This window comes from Cantharellus anzutake (genome assembly GCF_015039405.1).
Source record: "Cantharellus anzutake strain C23 chromosome Unknown EI90scaffold_37, whole genome shotgun sequence".
In the NCBI taxonomy this organism is placed as follows: domain Eukaryota; kingdom Fungi; phylum Basidiomycota; class Agaricomycetes; order Cantharellales; family Hydnaceae; genus Cantharellus; species Cantharellus anzutake.
Window position 1 is genome coordinate 424,757 of NW_024066987.1, and position 21,495 is coordinate 446,251.

Consider the following 21,495-nt stretch of genomic DNA (forward strand, 5'->3'; position numbering starts at 1 on the left):
CTCATGTTGTGATATATTGTCGCCCGGGCGATTTGTTGCTACAGTGCAACTGATAGTGTTCCGATAAGATGAACGATGCACAAGCCCTTAGTCCACCAAGAGACGAGTGAGTGAGTGAGTGAGATTGCTGCCAAAGGATCATGGTTACTCGACGGTACCATGCCTGCTGTACTTCTCCATCCCTCTCAGAGAGATGTACATGTCGAGCTTGCGCCTATTCCCTAGTAAGGTCCTGCATCGAGTCTCTGAAGCTGGAATACCGACCATGAATCATTTAGAATGCAATGGGATTGTAAGAAATCATGGTGAGCCTTACACTGCCTGGTACTCTTAAAGCTGCGAAGTCTCTGTGGCTCTGATCTCCATGCCTACAGGGGCCTGGAGCCTTTCCGTGCACCGTAGGTCCCTAAAACTGTTGAGGGAGACCAGTCTCACATGCATATGGGTCATGAGGCTCTTATTCAGACGAGCCGGACTCTATCATGATCTGTATCTGAAGATCGGGGATCATGTTGTCTCACCCTCTACGGTCTCCTGTGCTCAGTATTCGGTTGTATCGTATGGGCCGCATGTTTGCTTTTCTTGTAGACCCTGCCGGTCTAGATTTACGTCGAGATGCTTGGAGTCTAGGCTCTAGCTCTTCGGCTCACCCTTGCAGCCAGGAGCGCAAGCACAGTATTTTCGTGTCCCTAGAGCTGGGGGGGCTCTTATGCATATAATTCCAGACGCCCCCCTCCTGCTTTTGAGCGATAACCTTCCTATTGGGTATTTCGCGGTCCAGCCCCCTGGATTGGATGTATCCAAAAGACCGCTTGACCCAGAGCAAACTTTAGCCATCGCTGCCATCGAATTAGGGCCCGTAGGCGTCGTGAGTGCACACCAATGATTCAGGACCTGCCATCATTCCCCCTGGTCCCACCTAAACTCGATTTGTGCAGCCTTCTAGACGCACTCGTTCAACTCTCGACATCATGGGTCATCATCGCTGCAGATTCCAGTCCTATTCGTCGACAGAAGGTAACCAATATGCTCTCCAGGTGGGATTTGGATGTCATCGATCGGGTCTCAGTTCTGAAGCTAAAGGAGCGCTCAAAGCCAGAGGTTTCCCGCATGGCTGTCACGCTGTGCTTAAGGTAGGTGTGGCATTGGTGATCTAAAATGCTCTCTGGACTATACTAGCCTTTAGGTGGTCGGAAATAACAAACGCCTCGCCAATGATGCCTCACGACTCTCGAGTCATCCGCCCCTTCGGCGTATTGGTAGTTCAGACAGACAGCACACCTATTTCAGTGGCATAACTCTCTCAAAGGGTGCATACAAACCCAACAATATTTCCATTGAATGGAGATGAGTTGTATTCGAAAAACCTTTCGGTCGTCCCCCTGTTAGAACGATTTTTCCTCGTGCCGTGAATGTTCTTCAACGCCGAGTGGATGTGTTTGGGAATGTTGGGGATGGCACGGGGCTAATAGATCGGGTAGTTTGCCTGGCAGATGAAAGAGTTAGGATTGCATGCGCAGACTTTGAAAGCGGGAGAAGTGGGAAGACTCTCTTTGACCTGTGGTGTTTTGTTTTGTTTTTTTTTTTGGGGCAATATTTCGCCTGTGCATGTTGTGACTGAGGCAGTTGAATCGCCGTCACCGAAATGACTGTTGTTATTTGTATTCCACACAAGTCATCTCGCACGACTCATCCTACCAGTGCCTCAGCCTTCCCTCAGCCTCAATCATAGCACCATAGACAATTCATCTTCAGCGCACCAAGTTTCTGTCCACTCTCTGCCTGCGTCGTTGTCACCCCTGGAGGGCTCATCATCTCGCAATACCAGTTTACCCCCTATATATCATCACCACTTAGGGTCCACGCCTGCCCTCATAATCTATCTATCGCCTGTTTTCCTTCGATTCGCTCATTTCCTCTATGCCACAGCCCTCCCATGATAAGAAGAAGCGCCAGAGAGTTGTGCAATCTCGATCTATGGCAGCGCCAATCTCCTCAAGTCCCTCTAGCAACACGTCTTGTGAACGCTCCACAGCTCCCATTCGGCAAAACGAGCTATCAGAGGAAGCTGAGCGTCTGCTTGTCGCGTGAGTTTACTCTGAAATAGCATCATTCACCGATCCGGTAGTCACCTCTGCTGCGGCATTGTTACACCGATTTAGGTCTCTTGCGGTAGAAGGCATTCCAAAGCCAAGAGTGGCTACTGGTATAATCGATAGAGCCGTTATATCAATAAGCGACAGCGAGGATGGCCCAGAACGCTCGTATCAGATCATGTCTCGACGGCGAACTGATTCCGCTGCTTACAAGAGCCCAGCACTTGCTGCACTACCATCCCCAACTACAGCCACTCCGGAACGGACTTCTTCGTGGTCTGAGCGTGTTCCAGAGGGCAAGATTGCGGAGGGACCGCAAATCTATCCCGTTTATGGCTTGCCGGACATCTCGCTGGAGTCCGACCTCAACCCTGTCCATGCGACAGCTCAGGAGCTCACCGTGCCGCGTCATATGAGCGCTGCAGATGCTCTGGGCTCAATTGTAACTTATAAGCAACCTGCTTCTGGGGACAGTGCGCCGTTGCCGTTCGCTGGTCGACAACTGCCCGGTGTCTATGTACATTCAATTCCCTCCGCCTCTGAGCCAGAACCTCCTTCTTCCCCATCAGACTCTGACGACGTAAGCAATGGAGCCCGCAAGCCCGTTGAACCATTAGGACACACAAGTAGTCCTGTACTTGCAAAGTAAGTCTCTTGTTTTGTGCGATTCCCACAGTCGTCTTCCTGGCATCATGTGCACTCAATGAGGCCGACCGTTGATTGCAATTCCTTTATCTTTCCTTGCAGGCCAGCAGCGACGACCGGCCAAAGGAGTCTTCATGCTCTAGAAGTAGTGTCCCAAAGAATACGACGCGGAACTTCACACCCGCCATCCATATCTGAATCCTCGGCGCCATCCACGACCTCAGATGAACCCCCCGCGGCGCTACCATCGGGAGATCGCGACGAGCCACAAACAAATGAACTAGTATGGGCAAGATGGGAGTCTCTAGATTCCCGTCGATTACTGATTGTCGGTTACTATGGTGGAAGTGTTCAAATGTGGGATGTCACGGATCTCGATCTCGTCCACGAAGTTCTTCATTTAACAGGGATGTTTACTCGCTCATTTCCGCGGACAGCCCATATACTGTCTAAACCTCCTCCATACCCCCACGATGTAACCGCGGATTTGTTTATCCGTTCGCGACCTCTGATGGCCCTTCTTTTGGAGAATGCGGAGCTGGTCTTGTACTCTCTTGCCACCCATAACATAGTGAAGCGGGTCACCTCGCTTTCGAATTCTGGTGATATCGGTGAGTGCGACCTGCAGACAGGAGAATCCTTTGTTGCTATCGGTACTTTGGTGCGCTTCGCCGGCCTCATTTCGGATATGCCAAATTAACTTGTGCTTCTTAGGCTTCGAATCAAGAGGCGGCCGTCCATATCTTATCTGCTTATGATTTTACCGTGCTGTACAGATTCCTCCTTTCCCCATCAACGACGCCCCCACCGTTCGCTTTGTCGCGGCGGCTACTCGCTGTGCCACTGGTTTCACCATCATCTCAGCCTCGATCGGCTGGCTCGTTGCCCGGAAGCATCCCAACCCTCAGAGATGGCGCAATGCTTGCTGGTTCCGTCAAGATGGAAGTCGCTACCACCGCCCGCGGGGTGTTGAAGGGTATGGCAGCAGCGGCTACTTCGGCTTGGGGGAGTTTCATGAGTAGTTCAAGTCAGTCAACAGCAGATCAAGGGTCTTCTCGATGGACTTTTTCTCGAAGTGCGCCGGTCGAATCCGCAGCGGAACTACCCAATGAACGCTGGAATAACGGGGCCTCGGGTCCTCTAATGAAAGCTAATGCGACTCATTTGCGTAATACCAGCACGAATGACTCATCAGAGGGAGGCGTAAATGTCACTTGGATCGCAGTGTTCGACTTGCAGCCATTGCTGCGAGGCGCTTCTGAGCCGTTGAAGCACGCGCACTTCCCAATGACACTAGCATCCACTCCATCGGCTCTATCTTCGCCTGTTGCGTGTCTCTCCATTTCTCCATCGGGCGACTTGTTGGCGGCGGCGGATAACGATGGAGTAATCATCAAAATCTTCCATTTACGTGGCACTGGAGTCATTCGGCATCGCGATGTACATCCATTTCCAACTCCTAAAATTGCCCCTGTCGCTCTGTCCACATCTCCGAATGACCCTTACCAAATTTGTTCTTCTACTGGGGCTTCGGTACCACGATCGAGGAGACGAAGTTCTTCCTCGAGTGCTAGCAAACCTATTATCAGTCCTTACTATCATTCTAAGAAGACAATGTCGCCAAACGACCCATCCCTCCATCCAAATGTTTGGCATCTTTACGATCTCATCCGTGGAATGACACGTGCCAAAGTGGAGAGCTTGGTCTGGGCGCACGATGGTCGATGGCTGGGAGTGGGGACGGCCACAGGGACCTTACGTGCGTGATGTTTTTGTGTGCAATGCTGTCGCCTCTATTAACAATCCCTGGCCATAGATATCTTTGGTACGAATCCTTATGGCGGTCCTACAGACGAGGAGTCCCACGTGCAGGGCAGGGTAATCAATATTACAGAATTTGTAGGTGTTCTGATCTGACAGCTAGCTCCTAGTTGTGCTAATATTGAATGTAGCCGCTTCTCTCTGCGCCTCTGAAACCGATGGCTCGTGTTCGCGTCCAAACTAGCCGCGCCCAACAGGCTCCTCCCCGATTGCTCGTGAAGGGACAGTTATTTTCTTTCGTTTTCCCTCCGCCCTCCGTAGCAGCACGTTCATCATCCTTCAATCCCCGGGATTCATTTGCACGCCTGAAGGGAGCTAAGTCGAAGCAACCCCCAACCATTTCTGGTTTCCAAGATGTTCTGATCGTCAATACTGTTTCTGGGCGCTTGGAACTCAATCGAGTGGACATTCAACGTCCCCAAAGAGAACCAGAGGCAGAGCAAATTTCCAATGGGGTCGGTGTACTCAGCGCATCTCCCAGGACAAGCGTTTCGCTGCCGACATCTGGACTGACACAGATGATGCAAGCTGTCCGCGGCCAACAAGCGACGGGTATCCGTGCCCAGCAAAAGCCAATGGCGAGTTGGAATGTTCACAAAGACAAGGAGTGGGAGGACGTTAAAGGGGAGTTTCAGCATTCGCATGCGGCCGCAATAATTTCCCATAACCAAGAGTATGTGTCATTCCCTCTCCATCGTTGGTCTCTGACATCCCCTTTCATGCTAGCTGGCTCGCCCAGGCAGAACTCTCTACTGGAACCACATCTCGAGCCATGTTACCAGGATCTATTTATTTATCGCATCAGTTCTCATTCTTTGCACTGGAAGATGAGTGGCATGTGCCTCTGCAGAGAAATCAGTTCGACCTCTCTTGTTCGAAAATTGAGGTTCGCAAGGAAGTGGAAATAAGTCAATTTCCTTCCGGGGACAAGAAGCACCGCTCTGGCCATTCCGAACTCCTGAATCAGGGGCCACCGAAATCCGGGTCAGCCTTACACGAGCCGCTTGCGTCTGCTATACATGCGCGATTGGACCCAGCTCTATCCCGTCCACCCGTTTTGCCCAGTTATCCGAATGGATTGCATTCCGGCCCAACTAGCTGGCGGGATGCTGCATTGCCTCTTCGACATGCAGCAGCCGGGATCTCTGATGGGGTTGGTGAAGGTCTAGGCCGGTTAAGACGGGAGATCGGCAAGGTAGCCAAGAGCCCCAGAAAAGGCGGTCGTGGCCCCAATAGTCTCACTTTCGAGGAAACAGACAATCTTGAGGCTCACCAGCTTGATCGGTCCACAGGTGAAACCACCGTGACCACTACGCTGGATGCATGGGATGAGTGGCACGAAGACATTGGTCAAGAAGTAGCAGAATATGAAGCTTTCGAGAGCCTCGGCGGTGTCGTCGGGGAAATGGATGAAGATTGCGACCTTAATGTCCCAGCTCACTCTTCGAGTTTACTGGTGTCAAAAAGTGAAACGGCCTCTAGCAGCAATACTCGAAGACGACGAGGATAAGGATGGACTTGGAAATATTTTTATTTTGGGACTCTCAAGGTTTGCCTCAGTTTTGGCATTGCATCGTAAGCCTTTATCATTCCGGCTTGTTTAGTTACATCAGTCACCTTCATCGAAACAAGTCGAACTTAAATTGAACGTCATTCACAGCATTTTCGCATTTGTACATATTGATATATAGCTTTCAACATAGTATCCAATGTTCATTGGCGCGTAGAAGTACTGAGTTCTCTTCATCATCATGGAGCAATAATTCGTTCAGAGTTTCAGGATTTGATGGGGAGAATGGCCATACAGAAAATCCTGGGGATCAGCTTGAAAGATGAACTAGCGTCTCATCGAATGGATCTTCTATGGCTGGTTGAACATCGAGCGATGTTAGTGGAGTGGCTTAATTAGGAGCGGAGCGCAAGTGCAAACATGAGTCGGATTACGTTTACCTTTTCGAAGATATAAGACTAACTCAGTGTCCACAAATTCATCTTTCTTGGTGTCCGGCCGACTACCGACAATCCGGCCCCTCTCCTCCCCCTTTTTGCTCTTAACAGAGGGTGTTACGTGAGCTGGCGCACCGCCAGCACGGCGTTTGTTGGACGATCCCGGAGCTGTCTGGGCGGTAACTTGGCTGGACCATTGTTGCTGGAGGCCAGATTCTATTTGATCGTAGGAGTCCGTCATGGCTTCATCGTCAGATGAGCTTGAAGGCGAGAAACGGTCCATGATAACTTGGTGAAGGCGGCAAAGTACAGAGGCAGTTGTCACGTGTATCCGATCGGAAGTCTGTATGTGCACGCTCAAACTTGGCTCAAACTCGATTCACAAAAAAAAGAGTGTACTGAGACACGCAGCCCCCTCTTTCACCACAGACCTCCCGAGGGCTGCAAAATACGTGACTCGTGAGGACGACGCGTCACCCCCCTCCTGCAACTAAAATAATGAAGATTCCGTCCGAACGACCATCGTCGTCCATGGCCCCGCCCTCTTCGTCAAGCTGTTTGAGTCACGCAAGGCAGCGTCCGATATTAACTATCTTGTGACACGCTGCTTAAGTGAGCGAGAAAGACAAGGGCATCCTCGCACTAACTTCCACTACGTTGGAGGGCGGTAAATGGCGCCGTTGAGTCGTAAACCTGGATTGGAATTGAGCGACGTGCGAAGCGCAGGTCATCGCGTTCAATTTCGGGAGACGGTTGAGGAGAGGAATCCTACAGTTGCCAACGATTCTGTCATGCCAACTGTGCAAGGATATAGTCATGTAAAGTACATCAATTACGAGCTTGCAAGGAGATCCCCCTTCTTGATATATACTGGCAATAGCGTCAGACTTGAGTATGGCCCTCGCCACCCCTACGATCCACAACAGTTTGCACCAGTGTCGGATCCACATCTTTGCACCACTTCGGCACGCTCTCTGTCATACGCGACCCGGGATTCTCATGCCAATGTGGCTTCTTCAACCTCGAAACACTCAAGACCAATTTCCACCATCTGCTCCACCGTGCTCGCTGCAATCGCGCACGAGAACGAGTCATTTCTTACAAATCAGACAGGTCTTTGAAGAGGAAGTGGAGGCGCCAGTTGTCCCAGGACCCGTGAGGAACAAGAAGGGGTCCCAGGCAGGCAAGGAAGGTGTGAGTTCTGTGATGGAAAATGATTTAGTCCAGGTAGGCTTCGGTGCAGGGTGAGAAGAAGCGGTAGGGAAACCAGTGGGTGACACCGTAGCGCACAAGGGGAATCACCAAGACATTATGGCTCATTCGCTACCGGGCACAGCCACGTACTTCAAGCACTCCTAAATAGTCAGACAGTAGGCAGGACTCTAGTCTTCATCACGATCTTAGGTTTCATCCCTGTCTGACCATCTCCCAAGTCCCTACGGGCACCTAAACCGATCGAGTTGCCGTCAAGGGCCTATGGCGCCCGTCCAATTTACCCCCTTTGCGTCAACAGTATCTCCTGCTTTCTGGCACACACTCACCAAAGTTAAGCTTGAAGTCCAAAAGCTATCGTCTGACGTGCTCCCCATTGTCGCGTCGTATAAAGCCGGAAGGACTTTTCGAGATCGAGAAACTGGTGTGGATGTCTCACTCCCTTCTGATTTGTCTCTGGCAGAGGATGCTTTCGATCCTCCAGATCAAGCACGGTCTGGCCGTGGAGCCGCCATTTCAAGGGGATATTTCAAGAATTTCAACACGATAGAGGAATTCAAAGCTGCTGACAAGCAGTTGCTCTTCAATAATTTGTGCGGAGAGGTGCGTTCGTTTTATCATGGAAGCAAGCAAAGTTGCCTCAAAACAATACCCCTGGCTGTAGATATGGGAGGCATTTAAAGACCCAAATGCTGACCCATCAGAGTTCCTGACACGTTTCTTGCTCATCACCTTTGCCGATCTTAAGAAGTACAAATTCTATTACTGGTTCGCCTTTCCTGCTTTTGTCTCTAAACCGCCATGGGATATTGAGGAGGATGGATGGAAACTGGCATCAGAGGAATTTGGGACCTCCGGTGTGAGTTATCATAGATAAGTGACGCATAAATTGCTGAGCTTGCATATGCAGTTGGAATCGATATCCGCAGGATTGGCCTCCAAGAAGTCCATTTCAGCCTTCTTCCTTGCCAAGAAATTGAAGGGGACTGATAATTACGAAGTTGAATCCCTCAAAAATCTCGCATCCTTCTTTGAAGGAGTGTCACCCTCGGAAGTATGTTGGGATTTTTGTGATGACTGGTGCATCTTTTCATGTCAACTGCTCGTCGCAGCGGATAATTGGGTTTCTGGATCCATCGTCTCAAGTACAAAATCCTGGCTGGCCGCTTAGAAATCTATTGGCATATTTGACATGGGTAGCCCAGGCACTAGGTTCGGCCCACGACAAGCCTTCATACAGTATTTTGTGTTGGCGGGACCTGGAAGTACCAAGACAGGGGCAGCATTGGAAAAGTCGAATCGGCCTCGTACATATCCAAGGGCCATCCCCCGAGCTTTCGAGCAGGCCAACAGCCGTCGGTTGGGAGAAGAACCAATCTGGAAAGCTGGCGCCCAGATTTGTTGATCTTTCTCCTATAATGGAGCCCACAAAGTATGCCTGGCTCAACGCTGTACGTATGAAACGCCTCACAAATAATCTCTAGCCTCGCGGAGCAAGCTGTCGACCTCAACCTTAAACTTATGCGATGGAGGCTCCTTCCGTCGTTGAACCTCGAGAAAATCTCGTCAACAAAGTGTCTGCTTCTCGGCGCCGGAACTCTCGGGTGCTTTGTGGCCAGAGCCCTGTTGGTAAGATTTTCCCAAGAAAGCTGTGCGGTCAAGCTCTGATGTTTGTTGCTTGCAGGCGTGGGGAGTGAGAAAGATTTCACTTGTTGACTATGGTCGGGTATCTTTTTCAAATCCCGTACGCCAACCGCTTTTCGAGTTTGCAGATTGCCTGGACGGAGGAAAACCCAAAGCCGAGGCTGCTGCGGCTGCCCTCAAACGGATATTCCCCGGAGTCGTAAGTGATGTGGATGAGCTTTCGGCTTAACCTGTCACTAATTGATGCATCAGGACGCGACTGGACACATGCTGTCTATACCTATGCCTGGGCACCCGGTTCCAAGCTCCACCTCCTCTTTGGTCGAACAGTGTAAGGCTGACGTCGCTCGGCTGGAAAAGCTAGTCGATGAACACGATGTCATATTTCTCCTAATGGATTCGAGGGAGAGTCGCTGGCTCCCAACCCTCGTAGGGAAATCCAAGAATAAGGTCAGTGATGAAGCGGGAGTGGCCTACCCTTATGAAATATGTGATTAGATCGTTATCAACGCTGCACTTGGCTTTGACTCATTTGTCGTTATGCGACATGGAGCCCGTGAATTGGGAGGAAACAGTCCTAAACTGGGCTGTTACTTCTGCAATGACATCGTTGCTCCTACAGATGTGAGCGGAAATGACCTGACTGTCGGGCTGCCTTGCTGATTCCACACTCTACTAGTCATTAACCGACCGGACACTGGATCAGATGTGCACAGTCACTAGGCCGGGATTGGCGAGCATTGCAAGCTCTAACTCTGTTGAACTGCTCGTTTCGCTGCTCCAGCATCCTGCGGGGTAAGATATTATCCCGAGAGTGGGTCCGTTCCGATTGACGTTCGCGCTTCACAGGAATGGCGCACCCGCGCCACCGCCTCCCAGTACTGGTGGCTCCGGGAACGAAGAGAGCGTACTTGGTCTCGTTCCGCATCAGCTGCGTGGATCACTTGCTCATTTCACTCACAACCTTATTACGGGCACTTCATACGAACGGTGTACTGCATGCAGTAACATTGTAAGTTGACTCAAACCCAATTGAGATATATTTGACGACAGCAATCTAGGTGATTGAAGAATACGAGCGGAAAGGGTTCGATATGCTCATTGAGGCATTTAATGATACGAAGTACCTTGAACGATTGACTGGCCTGGACAAGCTGAAAGAAGAGACGGATGCGGTTTTAGACGACGTGGAATGGGCATCAGATGACGAAGACTAGAAGTAGGCAGGGCGTCAGTTACACTTCCTGCATGTATGCGCATGTCCGATTCCGAGTCGATTGTAGCCAGAGATCGAAATTCTTCAGCTTCGTTTCAGCTTCGCAGCTGCTTCTTATGGCACATCATCTTTACTCTCACTATGCGTGACTTTGTCCGTCATCTCTTTCCATGACACCATTGAGGCCCACATGTTGCCGTGAAATGGTCCTTTTCGAAACCTTGTAGCAAAGTCCAGAAAGTGTTATAATCATCACGTGTGCGCTCCAAATTCGTATTCGTACTTGACTGCCTCTAGCTCCTTCCTCGTCATGGACTACGGCAGCGGAATACCCTACACCGATGATGAACAGCAGCAATTCCCCGATAGCCAACAGCATCAAATGCTGCAGGGCTATCCCGTCACCTCGCAGCAGTACATGGATGTGAACGATCCCTACTCAACGTATGGGATACCACCCGACACTTTTAACAACCCGTCATTCCAAGTGCCTTCCTTTCTCGATGTGCCCCCGCGTGGGCCAGAGACCATGTCATCATTTCTCATGGCATCTCCATATCCACAAGACTATGTATGGACTGATTTTCCTCTTCTTAAATCAACCCAGGATGATTCCCAACCTGTGTCCACCTCTTCGGTTCTACAGCAGCGTGTAGCGGACTCCTACTCACAATATGTCCATTCCGTGACCCCTACTGCGCATATGCAATCGTATCTTTCGGGGCCGATGATGATGCCGTATCAGACGATGACAAGCACCTCCAATGATCCCTCCAATCTGTCGTCACTGCACTTCGACCCCGTCCTGCAGCAACAGATTCCCCACAATGATCCATACTCAGGCAGTCAGCAAATGGACCCAGCATTGTCCACATCCCCCAAGCAAGTGGAACTTCCCTCCAGAAGTGCCGCACCACTCCCTGTACCATCTGCCGGACCGGAGGGTACGCGAGACAAGATTGAACAGCAACAGCAGCAAGCGCCGACCAATAGCTCGGCCGCGTTAGTGCCTGCAAGCCGCACAAACGACAGAGGGCGAAGAGGATTGAAAATTTCGATACCTAGGACTCCGGTCCTTTACTCTGAAAGCGGGTTCGACATGATGGGAATACTCAGCAGGGTAGCTTCGAGGCCTAATCCTCAGGTCACCATCGGCCCCGTTGATTTTACATGCAGTTTCGTGGTCGCGGATGCACGCCTTCCTGAAGAACCGATCGTATATGCGAGTCCAACTTTCGTCAGTGTTCGGCTGCATTGTGGCTGAGAATCGTTCTAATAACTTTGTCATTGCCGCAGAGCGAGCTGACTGGGTATGAACTTCCGGAGATTATGGGGCGTAACTGCGTAAGATCTGACTAATATTCGTGTCAAGGACTCTATTTACGTTGCTCGGCGTTTGTCCTTCGCTCAGCGCTTTCTCCAAGCACCACACGGCATCGTTCGCAAGGGCGAAACGCGACGCTTTACTGACGACAAAGCCGTCGGCCACATTCGCAAATCGCTGGATAATAGGCAAGAATGCCAAGTCTCGTTCATCAATTATCGCAAGAATGGCGATTCTTTCATCAATCTCGTTACCGTAATCCCAATCAAGTGGCGTGAAGGCGATGATACGGATTCGGATGATGAAGGGGATGAAGACCAGTATCGGTACTTGGTTGGATTCCAAGTCGATCTCGAGCGCCAACCGAACGCCATCCTCCGCACGATGCGTGACGGCACATATTCAGTAAATTACTCTATGGCAGCAGGAGTTGGGGACCGCTCGGATAGTCGATACCCACCCATCGCTGAGCGGCTGCGCAAGATACTGTCGGGGACGGCGCCGCCAACAACGACGGAGCAGGAGCGTGAGAAACTAAATACGTTGATTCTGGAACAATCAGACGGTGAGTTGGAATTTCTCCCTTTTCGCCCTTTTCTTTTTTTTTTCAAAAAACAAAAAAAAAAAAGTGGTGAAGCTATTGCATCATCGCCTGGACTTGTGAATTCAAATTAATGCTTCTCCACTGACGTCATACTCCCTTTCTGACTCGTTCAATTCTTTTCATATTAATCAATTGGGTCTAGATTTTATCCACGTGCTTTCCTTAAAGGGATCCATTCAGTACGTTTCCCCAAGTGTTCGCGCCGTGCTCGAATATGACCCCGAGGAACTTTCCGGAAAGACCATCAGCGACATCACGCATCCGTCAGACGTTGTCCCGGTCTTGCGCGAGCTTAAGGAGTCTTCTCTCCCATCAGCACACTCGTCAGGCTCCAATGCTCTCAATTTTGCGTCCACACTACTTGCCCAACATTACATGCACCAGGCAAGACTCGTCCATCTGTTATTTCGTGTGCGACGCAGGTACAGCGGCTACATATGGATAGAGAGCACAGGTAGATTACAGGTAGAGCCCGGGAAAGGCCGCAAGTCACTTGTTTTTAGCGGTCGAATACGACGCATGCCGCGCCTCGAGTTGAGCGATTTAGCCAGCGATGCTGGTTTGGCCGACATTATAAGCGGCGACTTTTCTTCGGAAATATGGAGCCAAATAAGCGTTGATGGTGGACTGTTTCTTGTCGTCTCTACAGGCGCTAAGGATGTACTTGGTACTTCTGCGCAAGAGGTGATGGGGACTCGTTTATCGGAGTGGTTGAGCCCAGAGTCAAGGGGGCCCATCGAGCGCACTCTTTCCCATATTGCTCATAATCCGAAATTGCGCATGCCTCCCACCAAGTTCATATGCATGCGTATTCCCATCGAGGATCTCCCGCCCGCCTCGCTCCTTGTTACTATTTACCAGCCGTCCGACCCACCTACTGAACCTATCTCCTCGTCCTCGTCCTCACAGCCTCCACAAATCAGTACCAGAGGCCAGAGGCTATCCGTAGTTATTAGTCACATTCGTTTCGCCACTCCAAACGACACCTCATCTGGCGGAGGGCCGCAAGTCTCTTCTTCCTCTTCTCACATCCAAGAATACCTCCAACAGTCGTTACCTCCATCGGCTGGACCAGGCCCTTCATCCCAGATATTGTCCTCCCCAACCGTCTCATCAAACATTTTCGAGGAGTTAGAGACAACGAGGGGTACTAGCTGGCAGTACGAGTTACAGCAGCTGCGTATCCAGAATGAGAAGATGCGGAAGGAGATTGCCGCTATTGAGAGAGACCAGCGTGCACAGCTTACTACGATGCAGCAGCGACAGCAGCAACATCCGCAATCGCATGGATCAGCACAATCTCTCGCGTCGCCGATGCACCAACAGCATCAATCGCCCCTGCACCTAATTCAAGCGACACAGCAGCCGCAGCAGCGGCCACCACGTCTACCGCCAACTCGCTGATTCGGTTGCTTTGGATCAAACTGTGCATTCTGATTACTACTGAAGGTCAGTGAAACAACCAAGGGAGATCAGGTAGAAGTGACCACGGTAAGAGGAGCGTGCAGTTGGCTTGACGGGCAGGAAGTTTCTTGGTTAACTTATTCAATTGGTTTCCCTACGTTGTACAATGATGCATTGATGATCATTGTTCCTTTTTGTTTGCTGTCTGTCTACGATGCATGTCGGTTCTGTCTTTCTTGCTCCCCCCTCGTCTTATGCCTACCGTTAGTTAGTCATCGTGGCTTTGGCCATTGGCCGTGCGAAATTTAGCGAACCTAATCATTGATCTTCCTGCCCCGAGCGCAAGCACGCTTCGACCAATTGCGCTGTGTGATCTGCTTAGGCAATCGTATGAATGTGTAACATGAATTCACTTGCTTCTTTCGAATCTGGGCAGTGAATAATGGTGCGGTCGTGCAATTATAAAAACCCGGTGTGACCAGAAACAGCACTGTGTGAACGGAACAAGTACAAATTGTAGGGAAGCGCATGGGTCTAGAACATGGCAAATCATTCAATCACAAGCGAGTATATAGAACGGTGTGAAAGCCCAGGATAACGAAAATCGAAAGAGATAAAGCATTCAAGGATCTACATTCTACCCGCGTTGCCTCCCGCGAGGCCCATGCATCTTGCCTTCAGGCAGGGCCGCGACGCCATGTTGCAGCGGAATTCCGAGATGGTTGGCGGCTTGGACACCTCGACTGACCCAGTATTTGAACGTTGTGGAGTCTTCAAACCAGAAGGTGGATGGAGTTTTAAAGTATGGTGGCGAAGGGAAGGGCGCGGGCGCGGGGAGAAGGGGAGTGGTGGGTGGTACTTCCGAAGAATGTATCAAATGGTCCGTGCCGGGCATTCCTCTTGCTTTCCCATTTCCAATTCTGGGGCAGGTGCCTTTGAGTGCTTGGGGAACGATGTCAGCCAGAAACGAATCCAAGCATAGACAGAACGTAAACGCACGTCGCCTCCTGTGGGCAGTTGGTTATCACCAAATGCCGACAAGAAAGACAACAAGACAGAAAACACACCTTCATTGTAAGGACCATCATCGGTGCGTCCGAATTCCTTGACTTCCTTGCCATCCTCGATCAGGACCTCCGGGACGTTCCTCAGCCCATCCGATCTTATCCAAGAACAGACACTATCCTGCCCGGCGAGCTCGTCTAACACACCTATGACGGCGACCAAAGAGAGGTCATACCTGCTCGAGATACCAATCCGAGCATCTTCTTCAGACAGTAATCTGCTATCATCCTCTGGCCCGGCTAAGAATCGTTGACTGTCAATTTCATCGAGTTCGTGTGCATATTCGGGTACGCATATATGATTGTGGGGTTGCATGTGAGCCTTGATGGGAGAGTTGTCCACTAGAATTGTGTTAAGGGCGTTGTATGTAAATGGTTTCCCCCCAGCCTTCTCTGAATCATCTGATAGTCTACCCCAAACGAGTTCGAGGTTTTTCACCGTTTCAACATTCTTCCCTGTAATATCCTTCAGACTGTGCTCAAAGCAAGTAACACCACACACCATAATCTTCAGTTGAGAGTCCAAGAGTATCTCGAGCCCACACGGCCTTCAAATGTTGACTCTGCGGTCCGAAAGCCTCGTCGACCATTTTTTTCACGTTGCGAGGCTGAGCACTGCTCCAAACCATGGGTACTAACCTGTCATGCGCGCAAATGAATCTATGCTTGATGAATATCTAGCACATGTGTCTTCAGAGAACGTGAGGCTCACTCTATCAACGTGCGGAGGTAAGGTCGCATGGCCGTTCTCAATCCAAACCTTCGGCGATGGACCAACGTCCCATTAAGGTCAAGCACAACCAGTTTGCGAGGAGGATCTAGGGAACTGGAAGGTATCTTTGCAAGCGAAAGATATTCTTGAGAAGGTTCCCCGCATTGGAATCCGCTTTTGCGAGTCTTTGATTGATGAACCCGAAAGCGATATTGCGTATTGGGGGACTGTTTGTTCCCTGAAGTGGAGGGTAGTTTCTTAGATATGGAAAGGGATGCGGCTATCTTAGGTATTGGAATCGGAGTTGGAGCGCTCATGTATCCGTCTGCAGTATGTGAGGCTTCTGGTGCGGAATCAACGTCTGCGTCTTCGTTCGATCTTCTCCGCTTCATGCAGATGCTATAGAGGTAACCTCCAATAAAATATGCAAATATCAGCGATCGAAGTTGACGCACACGTGATCCTGGGATTGACAATGATTGACAACCAAGTGCTTGAAGTCGAACGCCCACAATTATTGGGCAAGCCTGAATCCCCTTCCCTTTGGTACCCATGTCTCGAACCCTACAACAAAAGCTTTCCAGCCTCTCTCTATCAGAAACGTACAAGAACACAAGAGAATCGATCAGTCGACGCAATATCTTCAGCGGCCTTGCTCGGCGTGACAATCCTGGCACCAACCATACTAGTGCTCAACCTTCACTGTATAGTGACAATGGTGCAATTGATGAAGTTATGCAGAAAGTTATTACTCAGGCTGGGGTTGACTTCGAGTACGCACGATGCCTCGCGACGATCAGCTCCCCCTACTCACTCCAACCCTCTAGGACGCGTCCAATGTTTGTCCTCCTTCACCGCCTCCCCTCCCTACTCCCTATGCATCTGATCACTCATAACCCCCCAGGATTGTCCTCACGGCATCTCAATTTCCCGATCCGCGTCAAGTGTCGTACGACCTATTACTCTCTCGGATGATGCTCTATTTGGATTTGTTCGGTAGCTATTTATCGCTAATGACCCATACAAATGGCGCTCACCCTCTGATCGGAAGTTGAGAATGATTACACTGTTGTTTTCTTGGCCGCTGGCGGACGATACACACCTCCGTGGAATTGGGTGTGGAAGGCTTACAGGAGTTTGAATAAGAAGTAAATCCGCTGTTGATATGGACTGATTTGTTATTTATATGGCCTCTCTTAAGGTATCGCAAGAATCTCAAGAAACTGGTATGCCCTCTCTTGTCACACAAAAACACATATCCTGATGTGTGGGATCAGTACATTGTCCATACCACGATCTTTACCAAGAGTGCGTACTTGTCGAAGGAGCATCAATCAGTTCCTGACAAAATTTCCAGTGCTTTTTTCACTTGCAGGAGCAATAATTAGGTATTTTCACTTTCTTGTGTCGTGTATATCAGCATTATTGAGAAACACGTCTGTAGCCCTAAATTCTTTCGAAAAATATATTATGTGCAAACCTTGAGTGCGTTGGCAGAATATGGTGAAGCACATACCAAATAACAATCCTTTTGCGCCTATCTGAAGGTTTCCTGTGTTTCAGTTCCGTTAACGAATCTTGATCTTCCTCCGGCCGCCTATCAGTAAGTTCTGACTTGGCCGCAATCACCTTGTCAGTGAGCTCAGTTGACGTAGGGAGAACTTGAAGTATGAGAACGAAATTACGCTTCCGACCATGCAAAAAGAGCATTCCAAGGCTTTCGGGGTATCACTCGATGACTTAATGGGTGACTATGGAATTTCGTCCGGTATTCCAAGAGTCGTTAGGGACTGCGTTGATTATGTACGCATGAATGGTAGGTGCTGTCCGTTGCTTGCCCCTGCGTCTATTTGTGAACCCATTTGCAGGCCTTGAGTCTGAAGGAATATTCCGGCGTTCCCCAAGCTCAGCACTGTTGAAACAAATAAAAGAGGCTTATAATAGAGGTAAATGTGCCTTCGCGGAACAAGTGATCCACCATGAACACCCTTTCAGGCCAAACAGTCTCGCTATCCTCATTCGGTGATCCACACATCGCTGCAGTGCTGCTCAAGGCATTCTTTCGGGACCTACCCCAACCTGTCTTCCCGAATCCTTTTATCCTCACATACATAAATGCCCACTCCCAGCCGATGATTCGGATGATCGGAGCAGTATCGAATATATCCGTGAAAGTCTTCTGCCCCTGATAGAAAGGCGCTCCCCTGCCACGCTTACTGTTCTCTCTGAAGTGCTGCGTACGTTGAGAGCAGCCCCTAGCAGTTTGTCTATCCCTGATCCATCTGCATAGATCTGCTGCACGAGATCTCGCTTCGATCTTCGACAAACCGTATGGATGCCTTTAACCTGGCTACGACATTTTCCCCTAATCTTCTCTCCGGATCAAATGTCATACAAGATATGCAGATGTGTTCCATACCTGGGGCCTCCGCATTTTCCTTCCCCTCGAGTAAACCGACGCTAGTCTCGGAGGGGGACGCGAAGTCGTCCACACTGGGAATGGTTATCAGGATCTGTATTGACCATTACTTTGACATTTTCGAGGAGCATGCGGACCGAAGCGTGGCTAATGCAATGCGTCCCGCAATATCAGAGTCTTCCGAGTTAAATGATCGCTTTATCAACTCACCACTGACGCCACCAACATCTCGATCATCGGCTTCACCATCAAATCGCCGGAGTGCCGCCAACGATGATGATGATGAGGACCCTGATGAGGCCATACTTGTTATGCCTCTTGGGCCATCGCCCCCTATATCCCCAACACGCATTCCGACCACAATGCATTCCCCTCCTGGTCAAGTCCAGAGACGTGATCATGCTGCGCTAGATATAGGCAATCCGAATGCCAGTCCCCCAAGAGCTGAGCGCTCATTATCCAAATCACCAGCATCTGCCATTAGAGGTACGGTTCGAATCCCTACTGCGCGGTCTATGATAAGTATTGAGGGTTCTCCTGATGGACGTCGTGGTAGTGGATCAATAGTTATTGGACGCGGAGCGAGAAAAATCAGCGGAGCTGGCGCAGGAGTAGAAGCATACGGTATAACTGCTGCGGGATCCTTCGCCCCACCTGCTGGTGCTGAGTTCTAAGAGATCAAATATGCTGTTTTGCGTGCCGTGTTGAACACGACATATCCATGGGTTGCTACATATTTATGATAGTAATTATATCTTTGGAAGATTGGGATACATGGGGAGCAATCCGCTTATATTATCGCTAGTGCATGGTATGTATATGCATGGTGGCCAGAGTCAAGTTCAATCGAAAGCTGGAGAGTTCGACTCACGGAGTCAGTTCCTCTCGCTGAAATTCCGTGAGGATGACTATTAGTTGTCTGAATAAGCAGAAGTGTCTACACTCCCGCTAAGTTTAGGTTTCGAGGGCAACTTTATACGAATTTTCAAAGATTCTGGATAATTCATTGGTGTGCCACTGTCAGGCTCTGGGGTGGTAGAACTGGGGTCTGGCTGCGACGATGACGCAAAAACCCGACGTTGCTCAGGCGACACTGGCTTATTCGACGTCGTGGTTGGGCCCCGTTGTTTATTGCTCAATGGCGGCCTGGCAGGAACGTGGGAGTTGGAGTAGCACTGGTTGGCTTTTTTCTCTCCCTCAAAGTCATGGTGGATTGTGGCACGGTGGGCTGCGGCCTCAAGTTCGGCAGGGGGGGCAGAGGCGAGAAAACCAGGGAATCCATTCCACCGATAAGTTCTTGGGTGCGACTCAGCCAAGCTTCGTCCGCTCCCGACGCTCCTCTGGAGTATCGAACTTTGGAGCTTCGATGCGTTGGTTTTGTGAGTTTTTCCAGCTGAGACAATGAAATCCACCGACAGCAGTAATCAGTTGTCTTTCATCATGGGCAAATAACACTCGGGAGGCACACCTGACTCAGGCGATCACATTCCACCAGTCAGTTGCTAACTGCTGGGCGGAATCAACAGCCAATCCTTGCATGAATGCACCACTGCCACTGATCAGTGCTCTATCGCTGTAGCCACCTTCAAGAACAGCTACAATCCTTCCGTTGCAGCACTCTTCCGCAAATGCTCTCACATCAACCGCAAAACGAGAATAGAATGCCGTAGGGACATTTCTATTATGGCGAGACATGTAGGGATGCTCATGGAGAGATGCATCAAATCCAGCGCTTTTATAAGATCGTCAATGGGAGCAGGACAAAGAGCCCTCCAAATGCCGACCTGATATATACCATGGTATCTTCCGACGTTGCTTGCGTGGCTTCCAGGAACTCGCGCGCACCTCCAAGAAGAGTGTTGAGATAGGAGGGGTACAGTCTCAAGAAAAAGTCCGCTTCGTCTGTGTAAGATTCTAAATGGACGTTTTCGATGTACTGCCCGTGGGCGCCACGCAATATTGTGGAGGCAGCTTGAGTTGCCTTCGGCTCCCCATCTTCACACGGAAAAGATAATATGTCGTGTAAGCTGCCGTAAAAGACCTTCAGTCCAGTTCCCGGCAGGTCTCGCCCCTCCTCAGTCAAAACATTAGATTCCTCCTCTCTGGCGGTTTCCGCGTTGATCGACCAGGCGATTGCTTGGGTTCCATTTCCGTGGTGTAGATCAATATCAAGGATAACAGCCCTTTTTATTCCATAACGAATATGCGCTAACGCCTGGGATAAGAGTGCGTAATCGAGGTCATGAATATTATCTCACCGTGTGAGGCTGCGATGAGTATATTGTTTATAAAGCAGAAACCGGAGGGGGTATCATCCGAGCAATGGTGGCCTGGTGGTCGGATGCACACAAAGACCCTCTTGACGTTGGAATAACCAACCGCTGACGTTCCCGTGGGCGACGGAGGGAGAGGCACCTGTTGCGGCTCATCAAGGGACGGATGAGCTGTTTCCAAGACTGCGTTGTCCGCGGAAGGTGAATCGTGAGCGGACGACGTACTGGATACGGGTATTGTACACCCTTCAGCAGAGGAACCTGTTCCAACTTTGTTTGTAACCTTAGATCCAAGAACCATATCTACAGCTTGGAAAACGGCTGATACTGCGCCAGAAAGAGCATCTATGGACTGTGGGCACACTGGATGGCCTGGATGTCAACCAACTAAAGGTACCAGCGATTCACTAAACAACCTACAGTATAAGTCGCCTTGAGAAAACCCTTTCGGAATCTCGCTCTCGCCCCTTCTGATCACATCCTCGCTATTCAACGCCCAGGACAGCACCTTGGAAAGATATTCACTGGGTTCTCCGTGAATGAATCGCACAGCGGCAGATGCCAAACTATTCGACGAGAAGTTGGCGGAGAGGATATGAAAAGCAATACCTCCAGTACTTTCTATTCCATCGATCCTCAGCTTCAGTATTGCGTCAACGAGGCCATCCGTCACGCCAAGGGCAGGATCTGCCCTGTCCCTCTGCACTTCCAAAGCAGCCCGAGCTGCGGCAATGCCGATGGCGACTGCCCTCAAACGTTCAGGTCTTTCCACTATAGAGGACAAGTCTCTATGGCGGATGAAACGATGCAAAAGCCCTCTGGGTTGCAACAAGACTGCAACCTCTGATTCGGGTGACATGGTTGCTGTAGGCAGGATAGTTGGGCTCCACAATTACTGCGTGCCTGGTTCAGACACGCTACCACAAGGTTTATCTCTAGGGAACTGCGTCAGGTATACTGATCCTCCCAACCAGTAGCGCACTTGTGGCTCAAGCAATGGATTTTGTTTGGTCACCAAACAAACATACATACCCTGCATTCGATACTCCAAGAATGTATGTGTGCCACTCTCTGGCTATTCTTGTCCTCGCGTGTCGGTGCGTGAATGGCATAG

At 50.2% G+C, this 21,495-nt stretch overlaps 10 protein-coding genes across 10 annotated transcripts; 7 read left to right on the forward strand and 3 right to left on the reverse strand.

Moving 5' to 3' along the window:
• Nucleotides 1-354: 354 nt before the first annotated feature.
• On the forward strand, nt 355-868 carry EI90DRAFT_3065872 (uncharacterized protein). Its single transcript, XM_039060916.1, has one exon. The coding sequence runs from the start codon at nt 365-367 to the stop codon at nt 635-637; it is 273 nt and encodes a 90-aa protein (XP_038914077.1). The 5' UTR covers nt 355-364; the 3' UTR covers nt 638-868.
• Nucleotides 710-1,351, forward strand: EI90DRAFT_3126375 (uncharacterized protein; the record flags this gene model as incomplete). The annotated part of the gene is made up of 3 exons (XM_039063911.1): nt 710-868; nt 939-1,133; nt 1,187-1,351. 3 exons carry the CDS (start codon nt 710-712, stop codon nt 1,349-1,351), a joined length of 519 nt encoding a protein of 172 aa, XP_038914078.1.
• Nucleotides 1,352-1,639: 288 nt separating this feature from the next.
• Nucleotides 1,640-6,227, forward strand: EI90DRAFT_1616602 (uncharacterized protein). Its single transcript, XM_039051967.1, has 7 exons — nt 1,640-2,087; nt 2,144-2,741; nt 2,844-3,402; nt 3,456-4,500; nt 4,558-4,640; nt 4,694-5,235; nt 5,289-6,227. The coding sequence occupies exons 1-7, from the start codon at nt 1,937-1,939 to the stop codon at nt 6,070-6,072; spliced, it is 3,762 nt and encodes a 1,253-aa protein (XP_038914079.1). The 5' UTR covers nt 1,640-1,936; the 3' UTR covers nt 6,073-6,227.
• A 155-nt stretch (nt 6,228-6,382) lies between these two features.
• Nucleotides 6,383-6,792, reverse strand: EI90DRAFT_3126377 (uncharacterized protein; the record flags this gene model as incomplete). The annotated part of the gene is made up of 2 exons (XM_039063912.1): nt 6,383-6,462; nt 6,513-6,792. 2 exons carry the CDS (start codon nt 6,790-6,792, stop codon nt 6,383-6,385), a joined length of 360 nt encoding a protein of 119 aa, XP_038914080.1.
• Nucleotides 6,793-7,262: 470 nt separating this feature from the next.
• EI90DRAFT_3065878 (uncharacterized protein) lies at nt 7,263-7,822 on the forward strand. Its single transcript, XM_039060917.1, has 2 exons — nt 7,263-7,516; nt 7,546-7,822. The coding sequence occupies exons 1-2, from the start codon at nt 7,301-7,303 to the stop codon at nt 7,666-7,668; spliced, it is 339 nt and encodes a 112-aa protein (XP_038914081.1). The 5' UTR covers nt 7,263-7,300; the 3' UTR covers nt 7,669-7,822.
• A 49-nt stretch (nt 7,823-7,871) lies between these two features.
• On the forward strand, nt 7,872-10,737 carry EI90DRAFT_1613500 (uncharacterized protein). The gene is made up of 11 exons (XM_039051964.1): nt 7,872-8,324; nt 8,386-8,580; nt 8,632-8,775; nt 8,834-9,153; nt 9,206-9,350; nt 9,406-9,564; nt 9,618-9,815; nt 9,864-9,989; nt 10,045-10,160; nt 10,215-10,377; nt 10,427-10,737. Exons 1-11 carry the CDS (start codon nt 7,986-7,988, stop codon nt 10,580-10,582), a joined length of 2,061 nt encoding a protein of 686 aa, XP_038914082.1. The 5' UTR covers nt 7,872-7,985; the 3' UTR covers nt 10,583-10,737.
• A 301-nt stretch (nt 10,738-11,038) lies between these two features.
• EI90DRAFT_3065882 (uncharacterized protein) lies at nt 11,039-14,334 on the forward strand. The gene is made up of 4 exons (XM_039060918.1): nt 11,039-11,818; nt 11,878-11,925; nt 11,993-12,470; nt 12,652-14,334. Exons 1-4 carry the CDS (start codon nt 11,111-11,113, stop codon nt 13,911-13,913), a joined length of 2,496 nt encoding a protein of 831 aa, XP_038914083.1. The 5' UTR covers nt 11,039-11,110; the 3' UTR covers nt 13,914-14,334.
• A 2-nt stretch (nt 14,335-14,336) lies between these two features.
• On the reverse strand, nt 14,337-16,081 carry EI90DRAFT_3155925 (uncharacterized protein; the record flags this gene model as incomplete). Its single annotated transcript, XM_039066026.1, has 4 exons — nt 14,337-14,920; nt 14,981-15,433; nt 15,480-15,616; nt 15,690-16,081. 4 exons carry the CDS (start codon nt 16,079-16,081, stop codon nt 14,787-14,789), a joined length of 1,116 nt encoding a protein of 371 aa, XP_038914084.1. The 3' UTR covers nt 14,337-14,786.
• A 160-nt stretch (nt 16,082-16,241) lies between these two features.
• EI90DRAFT_3146228 (uncharacterized protein) lies at nt 16,242-18,782 on the forward strand (the record flags this gene model as incomplete). Its single annotated transcript, XM_039065394.1, has 14 exons — nt 16,242-16,462; nt 16,594-16,685; nt 16,741-16,837; nt 16,891-16,915; nt 16,967-16,997; nt 17,047-17,077; nt 17,134-17,192; nt 17,253-17,292; nt 17,345-17,505; nt 17,558-17,635; nt 17,685-17,770; nt 17,841-17,842; nt 17,865-17,926; nt 17,980-18,782. The coding sequence occupies 14 exons, from the start codon at nt 16,242-16,244 to the stop codon at nt 18,780-18,782; spliced, it is 1,788 nt and encodes a 595-aa protein (XP_038914085.1).
• Nucleotides 18,783-19,581: 799 nt separating this feature from the next.
• EI90DRAFT_3126382 (histone deacetylase domain-containing protein) lies at nt 19,582-21,240 on the reverse strand (the record flags this gene model as incomplete). The annotated part of the gene is made up of 4 exons (XM_039063913.1): nt 19,582-19,840; nt 19,893-20,316; nt 20,367-20,744; nt 20,802-21,240. The coding sequence occupies 4 exons, from the start codon at nt 21,238-21,240 to the stop codon at nt 19,582-19,584; spliced, it is 1,500 nt and encodes a 499-aa protein (XP_038914086.1).
• Between the last annotated feature and the right edge of the window lie 255 nt (nt 21,241-21,495).

What these genes read in the sequence shown, in the direction of transcription:
- EI90DRAFT_3065872 (XM_039060916.1), top strand. Translation starts at nt 365, where the DNA reads ATGCCTACAGGGGCCTGGAGCCTTTCCGTGCACCGTAGGTCCCTAAAA.
- EI90DRAFT_1616602 (XM_039051967.1), top strand. Translation starts at nt 1,937, where the DNA reads ATGATAAGAAGAAGCGCCAGAGAGTTGTGCAATCTCGATCTATGGCAG. An exon ending in TTGTTGCTATCGGTACTTTG is followed by an intron (nt 3,403 to 3,455) that starts GTGCGCTTCGCC and finishes TGTGCTTCTTAG; the next exon opens with GCTTCGAATCAAGAGGCGGC. An exon ending in GACGGCCACAGGGACCTTAC is followed by an intron (nt 4,501 to 4,557) that starts GTGCGTGATGTT and finishes CCCTGGCCATAG; the next exon opens with ATATCTTTGGTACGAATCCT.
- EI90DRAFT_3065878 (XM_039060917.1), top strand. Translation starts at nt 7,301, where the DNA reads ATGCCAACTGTGCAAGGATATAGTCATGTAAAGTACATCAATTACGAG. An exon ending in CCCGGGATTCTCATGCCAAT is followed by an intron (nt 7,517 to 7,545) that starts GTGGCTTCTTCA and finishes GAAACACTCAAG; the next exon opens with ACCAATTTCCACCATCTGCT.
- EI90DRAFT_1613500 (XM_039051964.1), top strand. Translation starts at nt 7,986, where the DNA reads ATGGCGCCCGTCCAATTTACCCCCTTTGCGTCAACAGTATCTCCTGCT. An exon ending in AACGGATATTCCCCGGAGTC is followed by an intron (nt 9,565 to 9,617) that starts GTAAGTGATGTG and finishes TTGATGCATCAG; the next exon opens with GACGCGACTGGACACATGCT. An exon ending in TAGGGAAATCCAAGAATAAG is followed by an intron (nt 9,816 to 9,863) that starts GTCAGTGATGAA and finishes ATATGTGATTAG; the next exon opens with ATCGTTATCAACGCTGCACT.
- EI90DRAFT_3065882 (XM_039060918.1), top strand. Translation starts at nt 11,111, where the DNA reads ATGTCATCATTTCTCATGGCATCTCCATATCCACAAGACTATGTATGG. An exon ending in AGATTATGGGGCGTAACTGC is followed by an intron (nt 11,926 to 11,992) that starts GTAAGATCTGAC and finishes TCCTTCGCTCAG; the next exon opens with CGCTTTCTCCAAGCACCACA. An exon ending in GATTCTGGAACAATCAGACG is followed by an intron (nt 12,471 to 12,651) that starts GTGAGTTGGAAT and finishes AATTGGGTCTAG; the next exon opens with ATTTTATCCACGTGCTTTCC.